We start from the raw sequence: 17924 nt of genomic DNA, 5'->3' as shown, positions 1-17924 counted from the left end.
AATGTCTGTCACTAAGAGAATAATCACAATACTAATCATAGCTAACGCTAAACCTAGCCCTCTCCAAGGATGAAGTGATGACCGAGAGGATGGTCATATGACAGCAGAACAGATACTACACTATATCCCCATTCCTCGAAAATAAAATTTACTCCTTGGAGGATGGCATTATGCTGAATGAACGAAAAGATAGAAATTGGCTTGTTTCGTTTAATCCTGTTAAAACTCAGCTATTATTGTCCAATCGCAGACGTGTCTTTTTTCTTCTTGAGATTCTTATGGATGGATCTGTTCTCTCGAGAAGAAATCGACTCTAAAACTTGGTCTTTCTTTCTCATCAAATCTTTCTTGGAGTCCATATATTAAATCTATTGCTATTTCTGAGTCTCGTAAAATCGATTTTCTCTATCGCTCTAAACATTTGTTCACACCTGAGACTATTCTCTATCTATACAGACCACGTATGGAGTACTGTTGTCATATCTGCACTGGTTAATCTGTCTCCCATTTGAAGATTCTTGATAAATTGCAGAAACGTATCTGTAATTTGATTGGCCCACACTTTCTTCTCCACTTCAACCTCTCTCACAGACGTGATGTTGCTAGTCTCAGTCTTTTCTACAAATACTATTGTGACATGTGTTCCTCAGAATCGTTTAATCTTTTCCCTGCTTCTTTTGTTCCTGCTCGTTTAACTCGTTGGTCTACTGGTCTTCATCAATTTGCTGTTTTAATGCCTCATTGTAATACAGCTTCCTATTCCAGTAGCTTCTTTCCAAGGACAGCAAGGTTGTGGAACTCTCTCCCTGCTCCCTGTTTTCCTGCTACCTACAGACTTGGTCTTTTCAAGACCAAGGTCAATAGGTATCTCCTGTTGTTGCAATAACCAGCTTTCATTCTTGTTTGCTCCTTACATCAAGTGGCTTCGCGCCTTGTCTCGAGTGATTTCCATAAAAAAAGGAAAAAATATCATACGGTGGGTTTTAAACTGTAAAGATCCTAAAACTAATATAATAATCACCAACGAGTATTTATTCTTGTATGAGTGTCCACATGCTATGATGACAATAGTGTTAAACGTAATTCTTGGAAAATTCCAACCAGTAGGGACCAGCATCATTTCTCTTTTCCATGTGAAATTTATTTCCCTCGAGTTTAGAACCTTAAATCGGTGTGAACACGAGAGTTTGGTTTGAAACTTTTGCACCGAATGTGGTAAAAACTTGAGACAGAATTTCGTTCTTGTTCGATGTTTATCTATACATGCTGCCAATCACATCGGCTTTAGGATACTTCCTCTACTTCCCCTACCAGAAAAGACGGCACAAGGAAAGTCTTACTTCATGCATGTTTTTTTTTTTTTTTTTTTTTTTTAAAGAATGATGCGTGCATTATTTTGCTTATGGGAACAATGTATTTAAGCTATGTATACATGTGTCATTTACTGCTTTTTTTTTTTTACTAGGAAATCATCTCTTATCAAGGCCCAAGGGTTACTCGAGGATAAGGGCTAATGAATGTCAGATAGACTGTGAGACAATATCTTAGTGATCTGTAATGGTGGAATTTTTTTTTTTTTTTTTTTACAAAGGAGTCAACACTTATCAAGCCCAGAGGCCATTCGAGGATAAGGGTTAATGAGTGTACAGTGGTCCAAGAGTACATGTCGTAGTAATCGTTAGTAGTAGAAATTCAGTAAATTGGATTACTTACGGTGATGGCTCATCCAGAATTTGTTCACGTTTGACTTGAAGATGACCATATTGTAGTCAGCTAGAAAGCAGGAAAACAGAACAGAGTTCCACAGGCGTGCACTTCTAAGAAAGAAGCTTTGTCCATGGAATCTACATTTAGGTTTAGGCATAGATAAAGAGATGGGGGAATTATTGATAGTGGTTTCAGCTAGACGGGTGCTTTTTGACAGGGGGGGGGTATAGATTGGAGCTCAGACGAGCACCTACCATGAAAATAACGATAAAACAGAAACAGGCTTTCAAGTCTCTTCTGTGAGAAAGAGATTGCAGGGAAGAGAAAAGGGCATCCCCCACTAGGCTACAAAGTCTATTTTGAACAGTTAAGGCAGGATAAGCTGCTTCTAGCAGCTCCTGTTCAGATGTGGCAACAGTACTTCATCCTTGGATGTACTTGGCTCATTATACAGGGAGAGAATTGCATCAATAGTGAGATATCTACTGGAGCAGTAGGACGATCCCACCATTTTTTCCAGCAACCTTGGAAACGGATTTGATGTACATGTTCCATCTCAGATCAGGAGTAAAGGTCAGACTTAGAAGCTTGTCAAAACATGGAGCCTTCCCAAGACGAGAGCCAGTGATTTCAATTGATGCCAGATAGGGATCAGAGCATTGATGATGGAAAGATAGAAGCTTGGTTTTAGATGCATTAAAATTAACCTGCCACCTTTTTCCCCATTGCACCACATGATCAAGATCAGAGGAGAGAGAATCCCAGAGAACTTGGTCGTTTACGGCCTTTGAAGTATTGCCATAGATAGTAATGTCGTCAGCGGAAATGTCTAAAAATCATTCTGACAATGATATCTCTGAACATGTAGAAAATTGTGCACACATCATTCTTTTTAAAGGAATAAAAAGAAAACTTGGGTTTGATTGTTTAAGAGGACAGCTTACAAGTACTTGTCTACATTAAATTTGAAAACGACTATGTTATAGTCAGTTGGGAAGTAACATCATGTTATTGTGTTCCACAGACAATTAGATCAAGGAAAGAAACTTTGTTCATGGAATTTTTGTTTAGTTTTAGGCACTGATAGAGAATAAATTAAATTATTAAGTTCTAGTAGCTAGATGAGTATTTGTTGTGAATGTTTTAATGTTTTAATGGGTAGGGAACCATAGATTGAAGTTCAGTCGAGTACCTATTATTTTGTTGCGAACAAGTACAAAGCAATTCATTTTTTTTTTTTTTTGTCCACTACAGCTTTTAAACTGTATTGTACTTTCCAACAAGTGCGTTGTCGTCAACAGTAATACACAGTGAATTTTAGCAACATCCTACATGCTCAGAGATATCATTTTGAAACTCTGAAGTAATGAAGCTTAGGCGGAAATGACGTCAGACAATTGTTTGCAATCTAGGCAGTTTTGTGTGAAAATTGAATCAACACAACGCACTTTGAAGATGTTCCAACTGTTGTGTAGTCGGTGGGGGGGGATCATATCGGAGTGTCTATATCGGCGAGTGTGTAGATTCTTTGTCTGATAAATGACGGGATACATTTTATAATAAAAGTATTTATAACAGAGGCTGAGAGATATGATATGTACAGGACTTTTAACTCATCAGAGGAGGGGATACATTATTGATGATGGCGGACGAGACACATTATACTTTGAGGGAGTTATACAAAGTTCGTTTGCAAGATGATAGACAAAACACATTTATCGTTTCCTTTTGTTGGAATGACGACAGACAAAGACAACAGTTTACAAATATAGATGATTCTTTATTCATACCAGCTGGATGATGATGATGGTCAGGGATTCAAGCCTTTACGATTACATTGTTTTATCTTCCCTCCTCTCGCTTCCAAGAGGGCGTCAACTCCCAGTCTGACCGACTCCTCCAAGTCGCTCTCTGACTGTCTGACTCTCTCTCTCTCTCTCTCTCTCTCTCTCTCTCTCTCTCTCTCTCTCTCTCTCTCTCTCTCTCTCTCTGCCTGTGACTATCTTTAACTTCGAACCCTGTCTCAATATATTGGAAACCTCCTTTCTTGATGACGTCAGAGGCGTGGTGAAACAATGTGACTCCCTCGTGTTTCAAATTACACATGCACTTTGCATATGCATCTACACGCCTCTGGTAAACAAAGAAATTCCTAAATTGAATTGTTTCGTTTTTAACCTATTTTGTTAATCATTATTTCTGAACTCGTATTGTACATTCTTTTAACTGACATATTTAATATTTCTAAAAGAATGAACAGTCGACTGCATTTCTAGGATTAAATATCTATTATCTTTTAACACTTGCCTACTGGGTTCGATTCTAACCTTTTCCAAATATCATTTTAAAACTTATCTAGTTTGCTTTCTTACTTACTGGGGTCTGTCCCTTTTTACATAAGACAAGTTAATAATTAAGATATGCTCTTATAACATGCGCAACACTCTCTCGATTCCCATCACCTTTTAACTTTAAGCACTAGAGAACCAGTGGCTGACATGAATTATTTTTCTTTACAAAAGATTGGTGTTAAATTAATTAATGTTTATAAGCATGGGATGACATGGTTGCAGCTAGAAATTATCACCAATCTTTGAGGACATAACAACAACAAGTGTCAACATAGGGACATCAACCAGCAAACGAGGTATGATTTGAACTGCTGAACTAAATTAACTTAATAAGAAAATTTGTTACTATGCAACACGACATATGCTGGGGTAAGCGGAGAAAGAATTGTATCGTTTCAGAGTTTTCATTCTCCTAGGTTAGTTGCTTTTCCAAGTCTACCTTATTATTTAGTATTTTGTTTTTTCGAGATAATATTGAGGTTACTATTTATGTACAACAAATTAAGGCACAGCAAATGGCTCCCGCTGATTCTCTATTTGTGTGATATTTAGGCACGTCATTCAAGCAACCTAGTGTTCTTATGTCAAGAACAATAAGAAGCAACAGATACGCTGTTTTCTTTTTCTGATAAAAATCTTTGCATAAAATAAACAATTTTCTTTCTTTTTCAGAGTTTAAAAAAAAGAAGAAACTATGAGTTAAACCTAAAAATATTCCTTTAATTTAAAAAAAAAATACTTGTTTATTTTCTAAAATGGTATTTTCCTTTTTAACTTTTTATACAAAGTGTTGTTTTTTATTTTTAAGAGTAAATGTTTACCAAAAAATGACAATGAAAACTACCAAGGACGTTCAATAAGTAATGCCCCTGACCCACTTCCAGTTGTCTGATTTAACTGAAATTTTGCATGTGAAATGATTTATATCTCTATGGGTTACGTGGCAAATTACAGCACTGAACTAATTGTAGTTTCTGATTTACTGGTGTTTGAACTGAGTAATGTCTGAAATGCAGCCTGTTGAGTGTCCCGCAGTGATCCAGTTTTTTTTGTATTTGAAAGGAAGCACAACACAAGAGACTTTGAATGAAATTAAAGAAGCGTACAATAATGATGCTCCATTATATGATCTTGTAAAACGCTGAATTCAAACATGGCCAAAAATTTGGAGAAACAGCTTCCAGACTTGGTTGTCCCCTTCCACTATTGATGGAGGATCTGTCAGTCAAGTTTAGGCTGCCATTTTGGAAGATCAGTGCATGACTATTTAACAACTAGTTCAAGAAATGAAGATTAGTACAGGATCTATGGAAACTATCCTTCATGAAAAATAAAAAGAATAAAAATTATTTTAAACTTTATAGTGGGGGTGGGGGTTAGTGAATTCGATGTTAAACAATCACCCACTCTCCGATCTAATAGTGTTTCAACGACATAAGCATTTTCTGGTTTTAGGGACTTCCGTGGGAGGGGGTCTGTTGCAACCCGGTCTTAGGGTTAGTGGTAGGGTTAAGGAAGGATATGTAATTATCAAAAAAAAATACCGCCAAGTCTTTCAGCATCTTTCTTAGAAATTGTGGACCTTTCACCTTTAACATTTATTTAGTGACTTTGATGTTATTGTGTATATCTTTAAAACGCTACCCGATTAGAGATATCTAACTCGGAAATATGTGATCATTTTATGTTAAATTTATACACAAAACTAATCCCCCTCTCTAAATTCTAAGATAACTGATTTTTTTTTATACCCTGAAGTTTTCAGGATGTTTACATGCAAATCACCCACAAAAAAAAAAATTATGGTGGGGAGGGAGAATAATATTCTCATTTACATATTCAGTAATGTTTTCTATTTTTTAAAGAATTGTCCCAATCGCTTCCGAGTTCATAGGAAACAAACTCACACAAACACACACACACACACACACAGTATCTTATACGTAAGTAATATATAGAAATAAAGATACACAGATCTTTATAAGTAGATGTGAATATGCAGTGTATCACGAAAGTGAGTACAGTCCTAACATTTCTTCAAATATTTAAGTATATCTCTTTATGGGACAACACTTAAAAAATGATTTTCTGACACAATGAAAAGTAGTCTGCCTGCAGCATATATAACAGATGAAGAAATGAGAGATGTACTCAATTTTGTGGTACACTGTATATCTGTATAGATAGTTATTTTATTACTCACGTTAACCCCTAACAAGGCATATCGCCACTTGGACGTAAATTTGCTACTATTTGGGATCATGTATAGGAAAGATTAACAAGGTGTTGGTTTACATTACATTTAAACTTCTGCATATCAGTACAGTAAGGGAAGCAGGTAGCAAGAATGGAATTCCAAAGTCTAGCTGTTCGAGGGAAGAAACTATTAGAGTAGAAAGTTTTCTGACATTTAAGGGCCTCAACAGTGGAGGGGTGTGATTTTGTTGCTAAGCGGGTTTGTCAGAGATATGTACGTCAAAAGATCACAAGTGCAATGAGTTCATCAGAGCACTTTCCATTTACTCAATCCTAAAACTGACGAATATTTTAGCATGTATTTTGTGTGATAAACATACAGGAAAAAACCTTAGGGAAACAAGAATTAGCTGAGCTTTATTATAATAATCGATGAAAATCAGATTTTCATTAATAAAACATTGTAGGAATGTAATTAGACTGGAGAAATGTTAAGTGTAGTATTGGGAATGCCAGATTAAATGCTATATAGGTAGATTTTTTAGAAATAGAAAGATATAAGCATATTTGATTTCCCATCAGCGATTTAGCAGGGTCAGAGAAGGTTAGATTTGACAGCCATCAAACTCAAGTGACCTTCTGACGACCTAGATAGAATGCACCAGAAATTAAGAGGTGACACGGGATTGTGGTCGAGGCCTCCCAGTTGACGACCACAGGGGCAGAGAGTGGTTTTAGGCAGCAGATGAAGCGGACGGAAATTTGGGTCCCTCCCCGACAACCAGGGTCCAAGATGATAAGCTTGCCTTGAATAAAAGATTGAAGCTTCAAATCCCATCTTGTGTTCATTAATGAATCTGCCTGCAGTAGTACCACTCCCCACAAGATGGCAGACCAGCAGCGACCAGAAGGCATCATCCGCTGGCCAAGGCAAGCAGGTATGTTCACATTACGTTGTGCATACATCTCGGAGACTTTCAAGGCAAAAGAAACTGTGTAGGACAAGAACACCCACACACACATATAACAGTGAACTGCACGTAACATATGTAAGAGCATACACACCCACACACGTATATGTAAGAACATTGATAAACGTAAACGAAACGTAAAAGTACTCGTAACAAGAAAACGTAAAGGTAAACGAATTAGTAAAATAAACGATTGAGAACTAATAGAGAGTAATAAATAAGTAATAATAAATAAGTAATAATAAATAAGTAATAATAAATAAGTAATAATAAATAAATAATAATAATAAATAATAATAAATAAATAATAATAATAAATAATAATAAAAAAAATAATAATAAAAAAGGACGCAAAGGCCATCTTTAACATAAGGAGAGATGGAAAAAAATGCTTAAATATCACGAAATAGCAAATCTTTGTAAGTTTACCTTTGCAAAATAATCCTTTAAATTTTTTCCATCAACATTTACGAATCCTCCGGCCGATGACTGAAACGTGATATTATGGTTGACTCCGGTCATGAACAGCAGATGACCATCTTTTGTGACGATGCGCGGCCTGAAACCAGATAAACAAAACGGTAAACAAAATTGTAAAACTTCTTGTGGTAAAAGTATAGAATAGTTAACACTCGATAACTCGTACACCACCTTCCAAATAAATAAAAGAAAACAAACAAAACCACAAGTTATATCTAACGCATTACAATGAAATACTCTACCAAACCAAGTTTTATCATTTTATTTCCATCTATCTATCTATATGTAAAAGTAATATTGTCTGTCTGTTTACGTGAGAAACGATCTCTACTAAACTACTCTGCCAATGTTTGGACTACATACATGAAACTCTACATATAGTGGATTTAAGCATGTGGAACAAATTCGATTTGGTTTTTAGCCGGTAAAAATAGCTGTTAGGGGATTAAAATTGAAAAAAAAACTGGAACAGGGCGGATGTAAGTCTACGCATGTGAAAATATACATTTACATCTTTAATAATGTTTTTTGGAGTGTTTATATGCATATGAACATAGCTCGGACGATAATAAATAATGCTAAATAGTCATATGTTTTGGGTTCGATTGTAGCTGATGGCATTCCAAGTCATATTTGACTTTCGAAATCAGTATTATTATATTGGGTACAATATGATAATCAATAGAGAATTGGCTCGATAATAATAGATATGAAATTGGCTCTATAATAATAGATGTGAAATTGACTCTATAATAATAGATATGAAATTGACTCTATAATAATAGATATGAAATTGACTCTATAATAATAGATATGAAATTGGCTCTATAATAATAGATGTGAAATCTGCATGAATTAAAATATCTTATTTATGCATATTTAATGTGGGCAACAACGGAAAGTGTGTTAGTACATTATACATATATCTATAGTATAAAGCTGAATGTGTGTGTGTGTGTGTGTGTGTGTGTGTGCGTGTGTGTGGTCACGAATAGGCTCCTATATGGTTGACTATTTTTAAAAAAACTGATTACATATAATGATAGATGATGTATCGAGACACAGAAATGGGTATGTTTAATCTGGCAGAACGGTGGTTCATTAAAATTGTGGGGTCTGCGTTCGCACCTGGTCCACAAAGTATGGAAATAAAAAATTTAAAAATTAAAAAAAAACGTTTACAAGTGTTTTTGATATAGATGTACATAATAATACTTTGATAAGTATGTTTTAACTTAAATAGGGACGGCATAATAAAATTGTGGAGTCTGTGTTTGCACCTGGCCTCCATAGAATGGAAATAGGCAAAACTTTAATAAAGACTTTTCATATCTATCTGCGTAAGTATACTTTGATAATTGTGTTTCAGTTTGAAGAAATATGGTATAATAAAATTATCGGGTGTTCGTTCGCGCCTGACCTCCATAGAATTGAAATATATCACAAAGTTTAATAAGGTTTTTAATATAGATCCACAGAATATTGTGATAAGTGTTTCAGTGTGAACAGGTATGGTATAATAAATTATGGGGTTTATCTATTTTATTTTTACTTTCATCATATTTTGCTTTGGTTTTGATACCCTCAAATTCGAAGCTATCTTTTTACAATCCTTCCTTTTCATAACCTATCATACTTTCATAAATCGGAGTCCATTTTCTGTAGGCTGTTTTTGAACCCAGTCAACGACGGGTACTTTTGCTAGTATATATATATATATATATATATATATATATATATATATATATATATATATATATATATATATATATATTAGTCCTCACGCGAAAAAGCAGAACACAAAATGTTTTAAATAATAATGATAATAGAATAACAATAAAAAAGACATTCACTGACGAGGACTACTATTGACCGTAGCCAGTTATACAGTCCTTTGGAAATTTTCATCTCTATTTTTCTCGTTATGTACTGAATATTTGTTAATGAAACCTATATGAAATATGTTCCTTATTAAATTTTAAAGATTTTCTATTCTGAAAGAAGTTTTAAAAAATTTAATCTAAAAAAGTTATTTTAAAGTTTCTGTTAAAAAAATTAAGATTTTCTCATTATCCAGACCTGTATTACAAAGAGGGAGTTGCAAAAAATGAGTTGTGGTGTGAGGAGAAATACAAACTGAAACAGAGAGAATATTCAGACCTGTAATAATACAAAGAGGGGGTTGCAAAAATGAGTTGTAGTGTGAGGAGAAATAAAAACTGAAATAGAGAGAAGGAGAGTTTTGAAATATAATCTTAAAAAGGTAAGATACAAGTTAGAAAAGCATTTCATCCAAGGCATCAAAATTGTTAAACAAAATGTTTTTACTATAGGCTTTAAAAATAAAAGTACAAGTTTCAATTTGAAATTTATTTATCTTCAAAGTGCACTTTTATAAATTTTACAAAGTAAGGTGTAAAAATTTAATTTAAATTGAATAAAAAAATTACCTTGAATTTATTTTATGTAATGTACATTTTGTTGCACTTTAAAAACATTATCTTTCATCTAGCAATTAATGATATAGATATAAAATTTTCAATGATTTTTTTAAAGTGAAACAGAATGTACATTACATAAAATAAATCCAAGGTAATTTTTTGATTCAATTTAAATTAAATTTTTATACCTTACTTTGTAAAATTTATAAAAGTGCACTTTGAAGATAAATAAATTTCAAATTGAATCTTGTACCTTTATTTTTAAAGCCTACAGTAAAAACATGTTGTTTAACAATTTTCATGCCTTGGATGAAATGCTTTTCTAACTTGTATATATATATATCCAAGGCATGAAAATTTTTAAACAACATGTTATATATATATATATATATATATATATATATATATATATATATATATATATATATATTTTTTAAACAGTAATCTACGTATACGCGTGTTTCAAGGTCATTACCTCTCATCAGTGTAGTGTAACAGACCATGTTTACCACAGTCCGGTGCCTTAACCGTTAGGCCATAATCCCTAGATTAATTATACTGTTTATTTTTATCGTTTATAAATTTAGATTTTTGTTATTGTTGTTGTTGTTGCAAGCGATACATACGGTTAATATTGGCCCCGCCTCGGAGCTCATTTTTTTTTTTATTTACTTCGAAAGTCGCCCTTTTTAATTTTAGACGTATATAACAGTTTTTTTGTTTTTTTTTATTTATTTATTATTTTTTAAAACAGTAATCTACGTACATGCGTGTTTCAAGGTCATTACCTCTCATCAGCGTAGTTTAACTGATTCTAGGGATCGAACCATATATATATATATATATATATATATATATATATATATATATATATATATATATATTGTTGTATAAATGTTTTTACTATAGGCTTTAAAAATATTATATGCACTTTAAAAACATTATCTTTCATCTAGCAATTAATGATATAGATATAAATTTTTCAATGATTTTTTTTTAAAGTGCAACAGAATGTACATTACATAAAATAAATCCAAGGTAATGTTTTGATTCAATTTAAATGAGATTTTTATACCTTACTTTGTAAAATTTATAAAAGTGCACTTTGAAGATAAATAAATTTCAAGGTGATTTTTTTTATTATATATATATATATATATATATATATATATATATATATATATATATATATATATATATATATATATAGTTTATACGTTTAACTACATCAATTTTTTTTTTAAGTTTTGATATGCATATGGACTTGGCATAGATAGTAACGAATAAAGCTGAAGAGCTAAATGTTTTCATTTCGATTCTAGCTGATGGCACTTAAGTTACTTTTTTTTTAATTTGGAAATCACAACTATATATTGAGTACAATATAATAATCAACAGAGAATTGGCTCTGTAATAATAAATACGAAATCTGCATGAATTTATTTAAGCATATGTTACGACCGGGCAACACCAGACGGTGGGCTAGTTGTCTGTAAAATTTGTCTTCTCACCAATTGACATTTAATGGCAGCTAATAACGATAGACATATTTAAGAAATAGAAGATTGAAAATTGGTACCTGGCCACCAATTGTTGATTCCAGGAATGACGTTATATTTAACAAGCCGAGCATTCAGGGTTTCCCTCCACTAGTGAAAAATTTACTTTCATCATGACTAACGTTTGTGCAAAATTTTTTAAAAATTCAAGGCGTGCAAACAGATGAACGATTAAGAGGAAATTTTACCTCTATAATGGTGGGGGGGTAGAGTTATCCCGGAAAATTCGTTCTTGGCAAAAATTTACTTTCACCATGACTAATGTTTGTTAAAAAGAATCCAACGCGTTGTTATTGAGAAAAGTGCGAATAACCGAATGGACAAACGGGAGTGAATTACTAGGTCCAATCCCTCCTTTGTCGAGGAGACCAGAAAAAAAAAGCGTTGCTTGTAGAAATTGACAGAGAAATTAGAGCAATCTTAATATGTTGGATTGGCCGTGAATGAATAGATAGGCAAACGTTTGGGCAGTGACGTGCAGAGAACTTTCTCAGGGCAGGTACTCAAGCGAAAAAAAAAACGGCAAAAATATAGTTGGTTGGTTGTTTTTGTTTTACGGCATATCAACCTTTTTTAGGTTATTTAATGCCGAATCTAGTTATTTTGAGGAATGATTTTAATGGAGTATATATATATTTTTTTAAGTCAGATCCTATTTAACCCATAGTTGGGACCCTAACAGGTACTACCACTCCGGGTCAGAGTGGACCTGGGAGCAATGGCAATTAAAGGGTGGCTCCACACTCCCCAAGGCCCGCAAGGTGGGGCCTCACAATCGGATATAGTTTTAGGTCATATCCAGGACCGCAAAAATATAGTAAGGATCATAAAGTCCACTCTACTCAGTGAGGCACAGGCATAAAGGCCATTCCTCTGAAAAGGGCACTTTAAAAACAGGAGTAAAAGGGGCAGGTGCTTGGGCATCCCTAGCACCCACCATGCCCTCTGCACGTTCCTGAATGAACTATAATTCTGGCGTGGATGATAGAAGCATGGCCAATATTCAGTCACACAAACAAATGGCGAAATTGATTAACAATTTCCCTAGGTATACCACTAACCCTAAATCTGGGTGAAAATTTATTTATTTATTTATTTTCTTTAAATGCATGTAATGTGGGTGTAACGAGACTGTTATTGGCCCGCAATAGTAAGTAATTATTTTATTTATAACATGTTAAAAATTCATTAAATTAAGAAAATGAAAAAATAAATAAATAAAAACGAAAAACATGAGCAGATACCCTTACATAATGCTATCTGGTCCGAAATACAATATAATAATAATAATAATAATAATAATAATAATAATAATAATAATAATAATAATAATAATAATAATAAAGAATTGGACTAAACAAAAGAAAAAGAAAAGGTGAAACTAAAATGCTATCGGGCAACTCCGGTTACGTAGAGCTACTATTTATAAGTTTATGCGGTGCTTGCTGCGATAAAGGCGACAAATCGATGAAAAAAAATATCTTATATGAAGCAAAAATAATATTACGTACTCAATTGTCATGTCGAAAATGGTAATATATCCAAAAAATTTAAAAAATTCATCGAATAGAAAGTTATTTATAGTTAAAAGTGATTTTGACGGAAAATTGGATAAAATTGCATTTTTCGTAGATGTTATAAAGTAGACGGCGAAGAGTTCAGACAGTTGGGGCATTACTCACTTGGAACGCATATTTTAGATTACATCTTAATGGCAACCAACGTTTCAGCCTTAGCGCTATATTTTTTCTTTTACTAAAATAGCAGTTGTTCTACTTAATGATTTTTTGTATTTTTTTATGACTATCATTTTCGACATGACAAGTAAGTACGTTATATTGTTTTGCTTAAAAGGACATATTCAAAAGCAAACGCTCTGTCGCTTTTTTCCCAAGAAGAAGCACTGTTTATGCGACCATTTTTTTAATTGGGGGCGTATCTGTGAGAAAGTTCTAAAGCTTACCTTTCAATACAAAATATGATTGAGAAAGAAACACAATACGGATTGACGAGAAAATTCAATGGATGACGACTTAATGAGTTAATTCTATAATTGTTAGAAATGAATTTTGGGTTCTGTTTTACAAGGGACAGGGGTACAAAAAAGTTATCAAAAACAAATATATAACACATAAATGTTATCAGAGGCAGATTAAGTTGCTCGTCTACCTAGCTGAACAATGTTTTGCGTTTTCACTTATTTAAAACGTTTATTCGGTTCTAAAAAGTAGTGTCGCGATCGCTACGTGAGAACAAGATAAAATGGCCGTGACGAGACGCTTACGTCTTTGAAGTTCTGATAATTGCTCAAAAATAGAAAATTAAACAAAATGTTCGTAGTAACCCACCCAATAAACCTTACCGTGTTATTTGTTGGATTTCTATCGGTATTTTTTTTTATATTTATTTTCGAGTTTTTTTTATTTTTTACCGATTTTCGAGCTCCCTAAGAAGAAAGGCTTATGGCCGGTTATATTATCTTTTCCTGGCTTTAAAATCGTAAACTGTTTCGATCATCTCCGGTTTGTTTCGTTAACCGCAGTTGGGAACATTCGGGTCGATATGGGTTCTCTCATATAGAAACACTAAAATGCTTGGTGCTTATTCAGATTGACTCACTGTCTTTAGGTTTTTGTTTCGATCTCATTCAGAGTATTTTTTCTGATTTTATTTTTTTGTTTGTTTTCGTTTTTGTCTTTGTTTTTTACTTACAAGAAGTGAATTGTTTAGAAAAAAAACATAATACTCGCATGCACATGCCTCAGTTTCTGTATGTATTAGAATATAATATTTATGCGTATTTTACGACCGGGCAACGCCGGGCGGCCTGCTAGTAAACGATATTTTTCGGCCAAGACCATAAGTATCTCTATATCTATAAAAGTGAAATTGTCTGTGTGCATGTGTGTTTACTTTTCCCTACCAAACTACTCTATCAATTTTTAGTCTACAGACTCGAGATTTGACATAAGAGGTATTGAGATGTGGGGGAAAAATTTTAATCGGTTTTCGGCTAAAAATGTGTCTGTCAAGGGGCCAAAGTTCAATGATTTGACCTTTAAAACTCTACCAAACTACTCCGCCAATTTTGGGTATAAACACTTGAAATTTTAAATGAAGGTTACTTGGACATGGATCAAACTTTTTAATTTGATTTGAGCCAAAAACATAAATGTTAAGGGGTCAAAATTGGGGTCAAAGTTAAAAAAAATTGACCTCTGTGGTCTCTACCAAATTACTCGGCCAATTTCTGGTCTAAACATTTGAAATTTTACATGAAGTATAATCAGATATAGAGCAAGCTTTTTAATCGGTTTTTGGCTGAGAATTTGGCTGCCAAGGGGTTAAAGTTCGGAAGATTTCACCTTTGCGGTCTCTAGCAAACTATTCAGCTAATTGTGAGTCTAAACATTTAAAATTTTACATAAAGGGTATTCAGACATGCTGCAAGCTTTTTAATCAGTTTTGGGCGAAAATTTAGCTACCAAGAGGTCAAAGTTGAGAGAGTTGACTTTTGTAAACGCTACTAAACTCCTCCGCCAATTTTGGGTCTAAACGCCTGAAATTTTAGATGTAAGTTACCTGGACATGAGTTAAACTTTTTAATATATATATATATATATATATATATATATATATATATATATATATATATATATATATATATATATATATATATATATATATATATATATAAGAAATAAAAATTACAATAAGTTTACCAAGGTAATCAAAATGGTAAACTTAAAATATATTATAAATATTAAAGAGTTAATATTTACAAGTAAAGTAATCTCAACCAGATGTACAAGCTCAATAAAACCGAAAAGGAAATAGAGCATATATATATATATATATATATATATATATATATATATATATATATATATATATATATATATATATATGCACATAAAGTTATGAACATTACATAGGGCCCGAGCAAAGCCAGGCTGAATTGCTAGTATATATATATAAAAAAAACAGTTGCGCAGAAGAGATATCAAAAAATATACAGGCGATTCCCAAGTTTTGACGACAAATTCTAGGCCTAGATATGCAGACGATAACTTACAACATTAACATCTTTTACTATTTCGGCAAAATCGTTTCTTACTACTTCTTTACATTCTTCTTTGATTTCGTAAATATGCTGAATTCTTATTTATCGACCTCTGACAACTATTGGCAGTCTTTATCTCCTATATAATATTTGGATTCACAATAATAATAAAAAGACAACTAAAACCCTAAGCTCGGATGGTAACAGACCAATCTATTTGAAGTATTCGTTCGGCTCCCACCCTGCACCAAAGAAAAATAAAATAACATAAAATAAAATAAAAGGTACTTCTGCATTTATGAACCCGCGATTTCCACGAAGTTACTCGGGTGTACCCGGCGAATAACGGGAAGAACCGGAAACGGTTGACAAGTATAGTTTTTAGATATTAAGACATATTTTCCAATGTATTACTTTATGAATTTCAGTGATCGTTGCCATTCTTTGTTATTTTATGGGGCTCCAAAAAGGAGTCTGTTGTGTAATGTGCATGCGAATATGTTCTATAACGAAGTACATGTTGAATAGTTGGGTTTTATATTTTATCTGTATATTCGTGTACGTGTTAATGCGTGTGTGTATATATATATATATATATATATATATATATATATATATATATACGTCGTATCATTTAGTTGATCATCTAGTGTGTATATTTTAACATTTATGCAACAGTTCTAACAGGAAACGATTGACGTGGACGTATCGAAACAGTTGTAGGCAAACAGTTCTTTTTAACAGATGTAAATAACACAACACATACCTGAATTATTTACGAACGTTTATTTTCATGATCCGGCTGGCATCTGCAGAGATTACGCGTTTTTACATCTTGGCTGCCTGAGATGACGCCACCTCCTACGCCATGGAGAGACCAACTCCCCTTTTTGAGACGCCCGTTCTCTCTGATGTCCAACTAACAACTCCCTAGAATCTCCCCAAACCTACATTTCGTAACGTGTCTCATTACCTCTCATTACGTTTCAGACCAACAGCTGATGTAACCCCAATCTAGTTATTTGTTTATGCAAACCAAAAATCATGTTTACATCTATTTTATATTTTTACATTCCTTTTACGATGTTATTATACGTCAATCATTTTTTCCAAATTTAATTGTTTATTTTTCTAATCATAATAATTGATCCAGCGATCCGCCGTCGCGCGAATCAATTAATAATAATAATAACGATAATAATAATAACAATGTTTTGACCGTTGACCCTGCTTGCCACAGTTAACACATATATTACGCTATTATCACAGCGCAATGGGTCACAACATTACATCTTAACATGGGGAGGAGATTGTAATAATTTGTGTTTTTCGTAATAAGGCTCGCCCGGTCATTTCCGGTTACTCCTGTTGGGCACACCCGAATAATTTCATGGAAATCGCGAGTTCATAAATGCGGAAGTACAACAAAAAAATTAAAAACACTGCTCCTTTTCGGGAAGTCAAAAAGAAGTACACAAATCCTGCGGTATTTGGCAGAGAAGCCAACAAACGAAAAGAAGGATAAAAAATTCAAATATACGTATAACAAATAAATTTTATCAAATTCAAGCTCGGTTACTCTTCTACTTATCCGGATAAATTTTGTGTGTTTTAACGGAACCCAAAGCTTTTATTCGGTTCGAAAACCACTTATCGGGTGAATTTCTATCAATATTTTGCTTATTTCTGGACCTTTGAAGCATTTATGACGCGCCAGATGCGGCTTGTTTTCGTCGCTCATCTTGATTGCCGGTTTAACTTACTAGCTTGATACTGCTTGTTTTTCGAACCGAAAAAAAAACTTTAAATTCCGTTAAAACACACAAAACTTGTCCAGGTAGGCAGAAGAGTAAGTTCTCTTGCCTTTCATAGCATTTATTTGTTATTTTTATGATATTATTTTAATTTTTAAACTTTTTTTTTTTTTTTTTTTTTTTGCTCTGGCTAAATTCCTCACATTCTTTGCATGGATTGTGTAAATTCCACAGCGACATCTTTCATGTGTAATATATTGCTGCCGGGCATTCTGTTGACGTTCAGCGTGAATGAGGAGACCCCGCAATATTATTGTAGCTTTTTTGTTAAAAATGTAACAGTATTTATCTAAGTAATCTGGTTAATGTAGTGTCAGAATATATCTGGCCATTACGGCTTAT

The 17924-nt window shown here is 33.3% G+C and overlaps 1 protein-coding gene across 1 annotated transcript in view; it reads right to left on the bottom strand.

The window, feature by feature from the left end:
* LOC145258153 (cubilin-like) overlaps positions 1 to 17924 on the bottom strand; it is a 409766-nt gene that overhangs the window by 385671 nt on the left and 6171 nt on the right. Inside the window, exon 2 of the mRNA XM_080115944.1 lies at positions 7655 to 7784. Coding sequence (XP_079972070.1) covers positions 7655 to 7784 — 130 coding nt within the window. The remainder of the gene's footprint in view (positions 1 to 7654; positions 7785 to 17924) is intronic.

This window comes from Euprymna scolopes, chromosome 33 (assembly GCF_053919585.1).
Source record: "Euprymna scolopes isolate OS-2025 chromosome 33, ASM5391958v1, whole genome shotgun sequence".
Classification (NCBI taxonomy): Eukaryota; Metazoa; Mollusca; class Cephalopoda; order Sepiida; family Sepiolidae; genus Euprymna; species Euprymna scolopes.
This window is presented reverse-complemented; position numbering and strand designations above follow the sequence as displayed.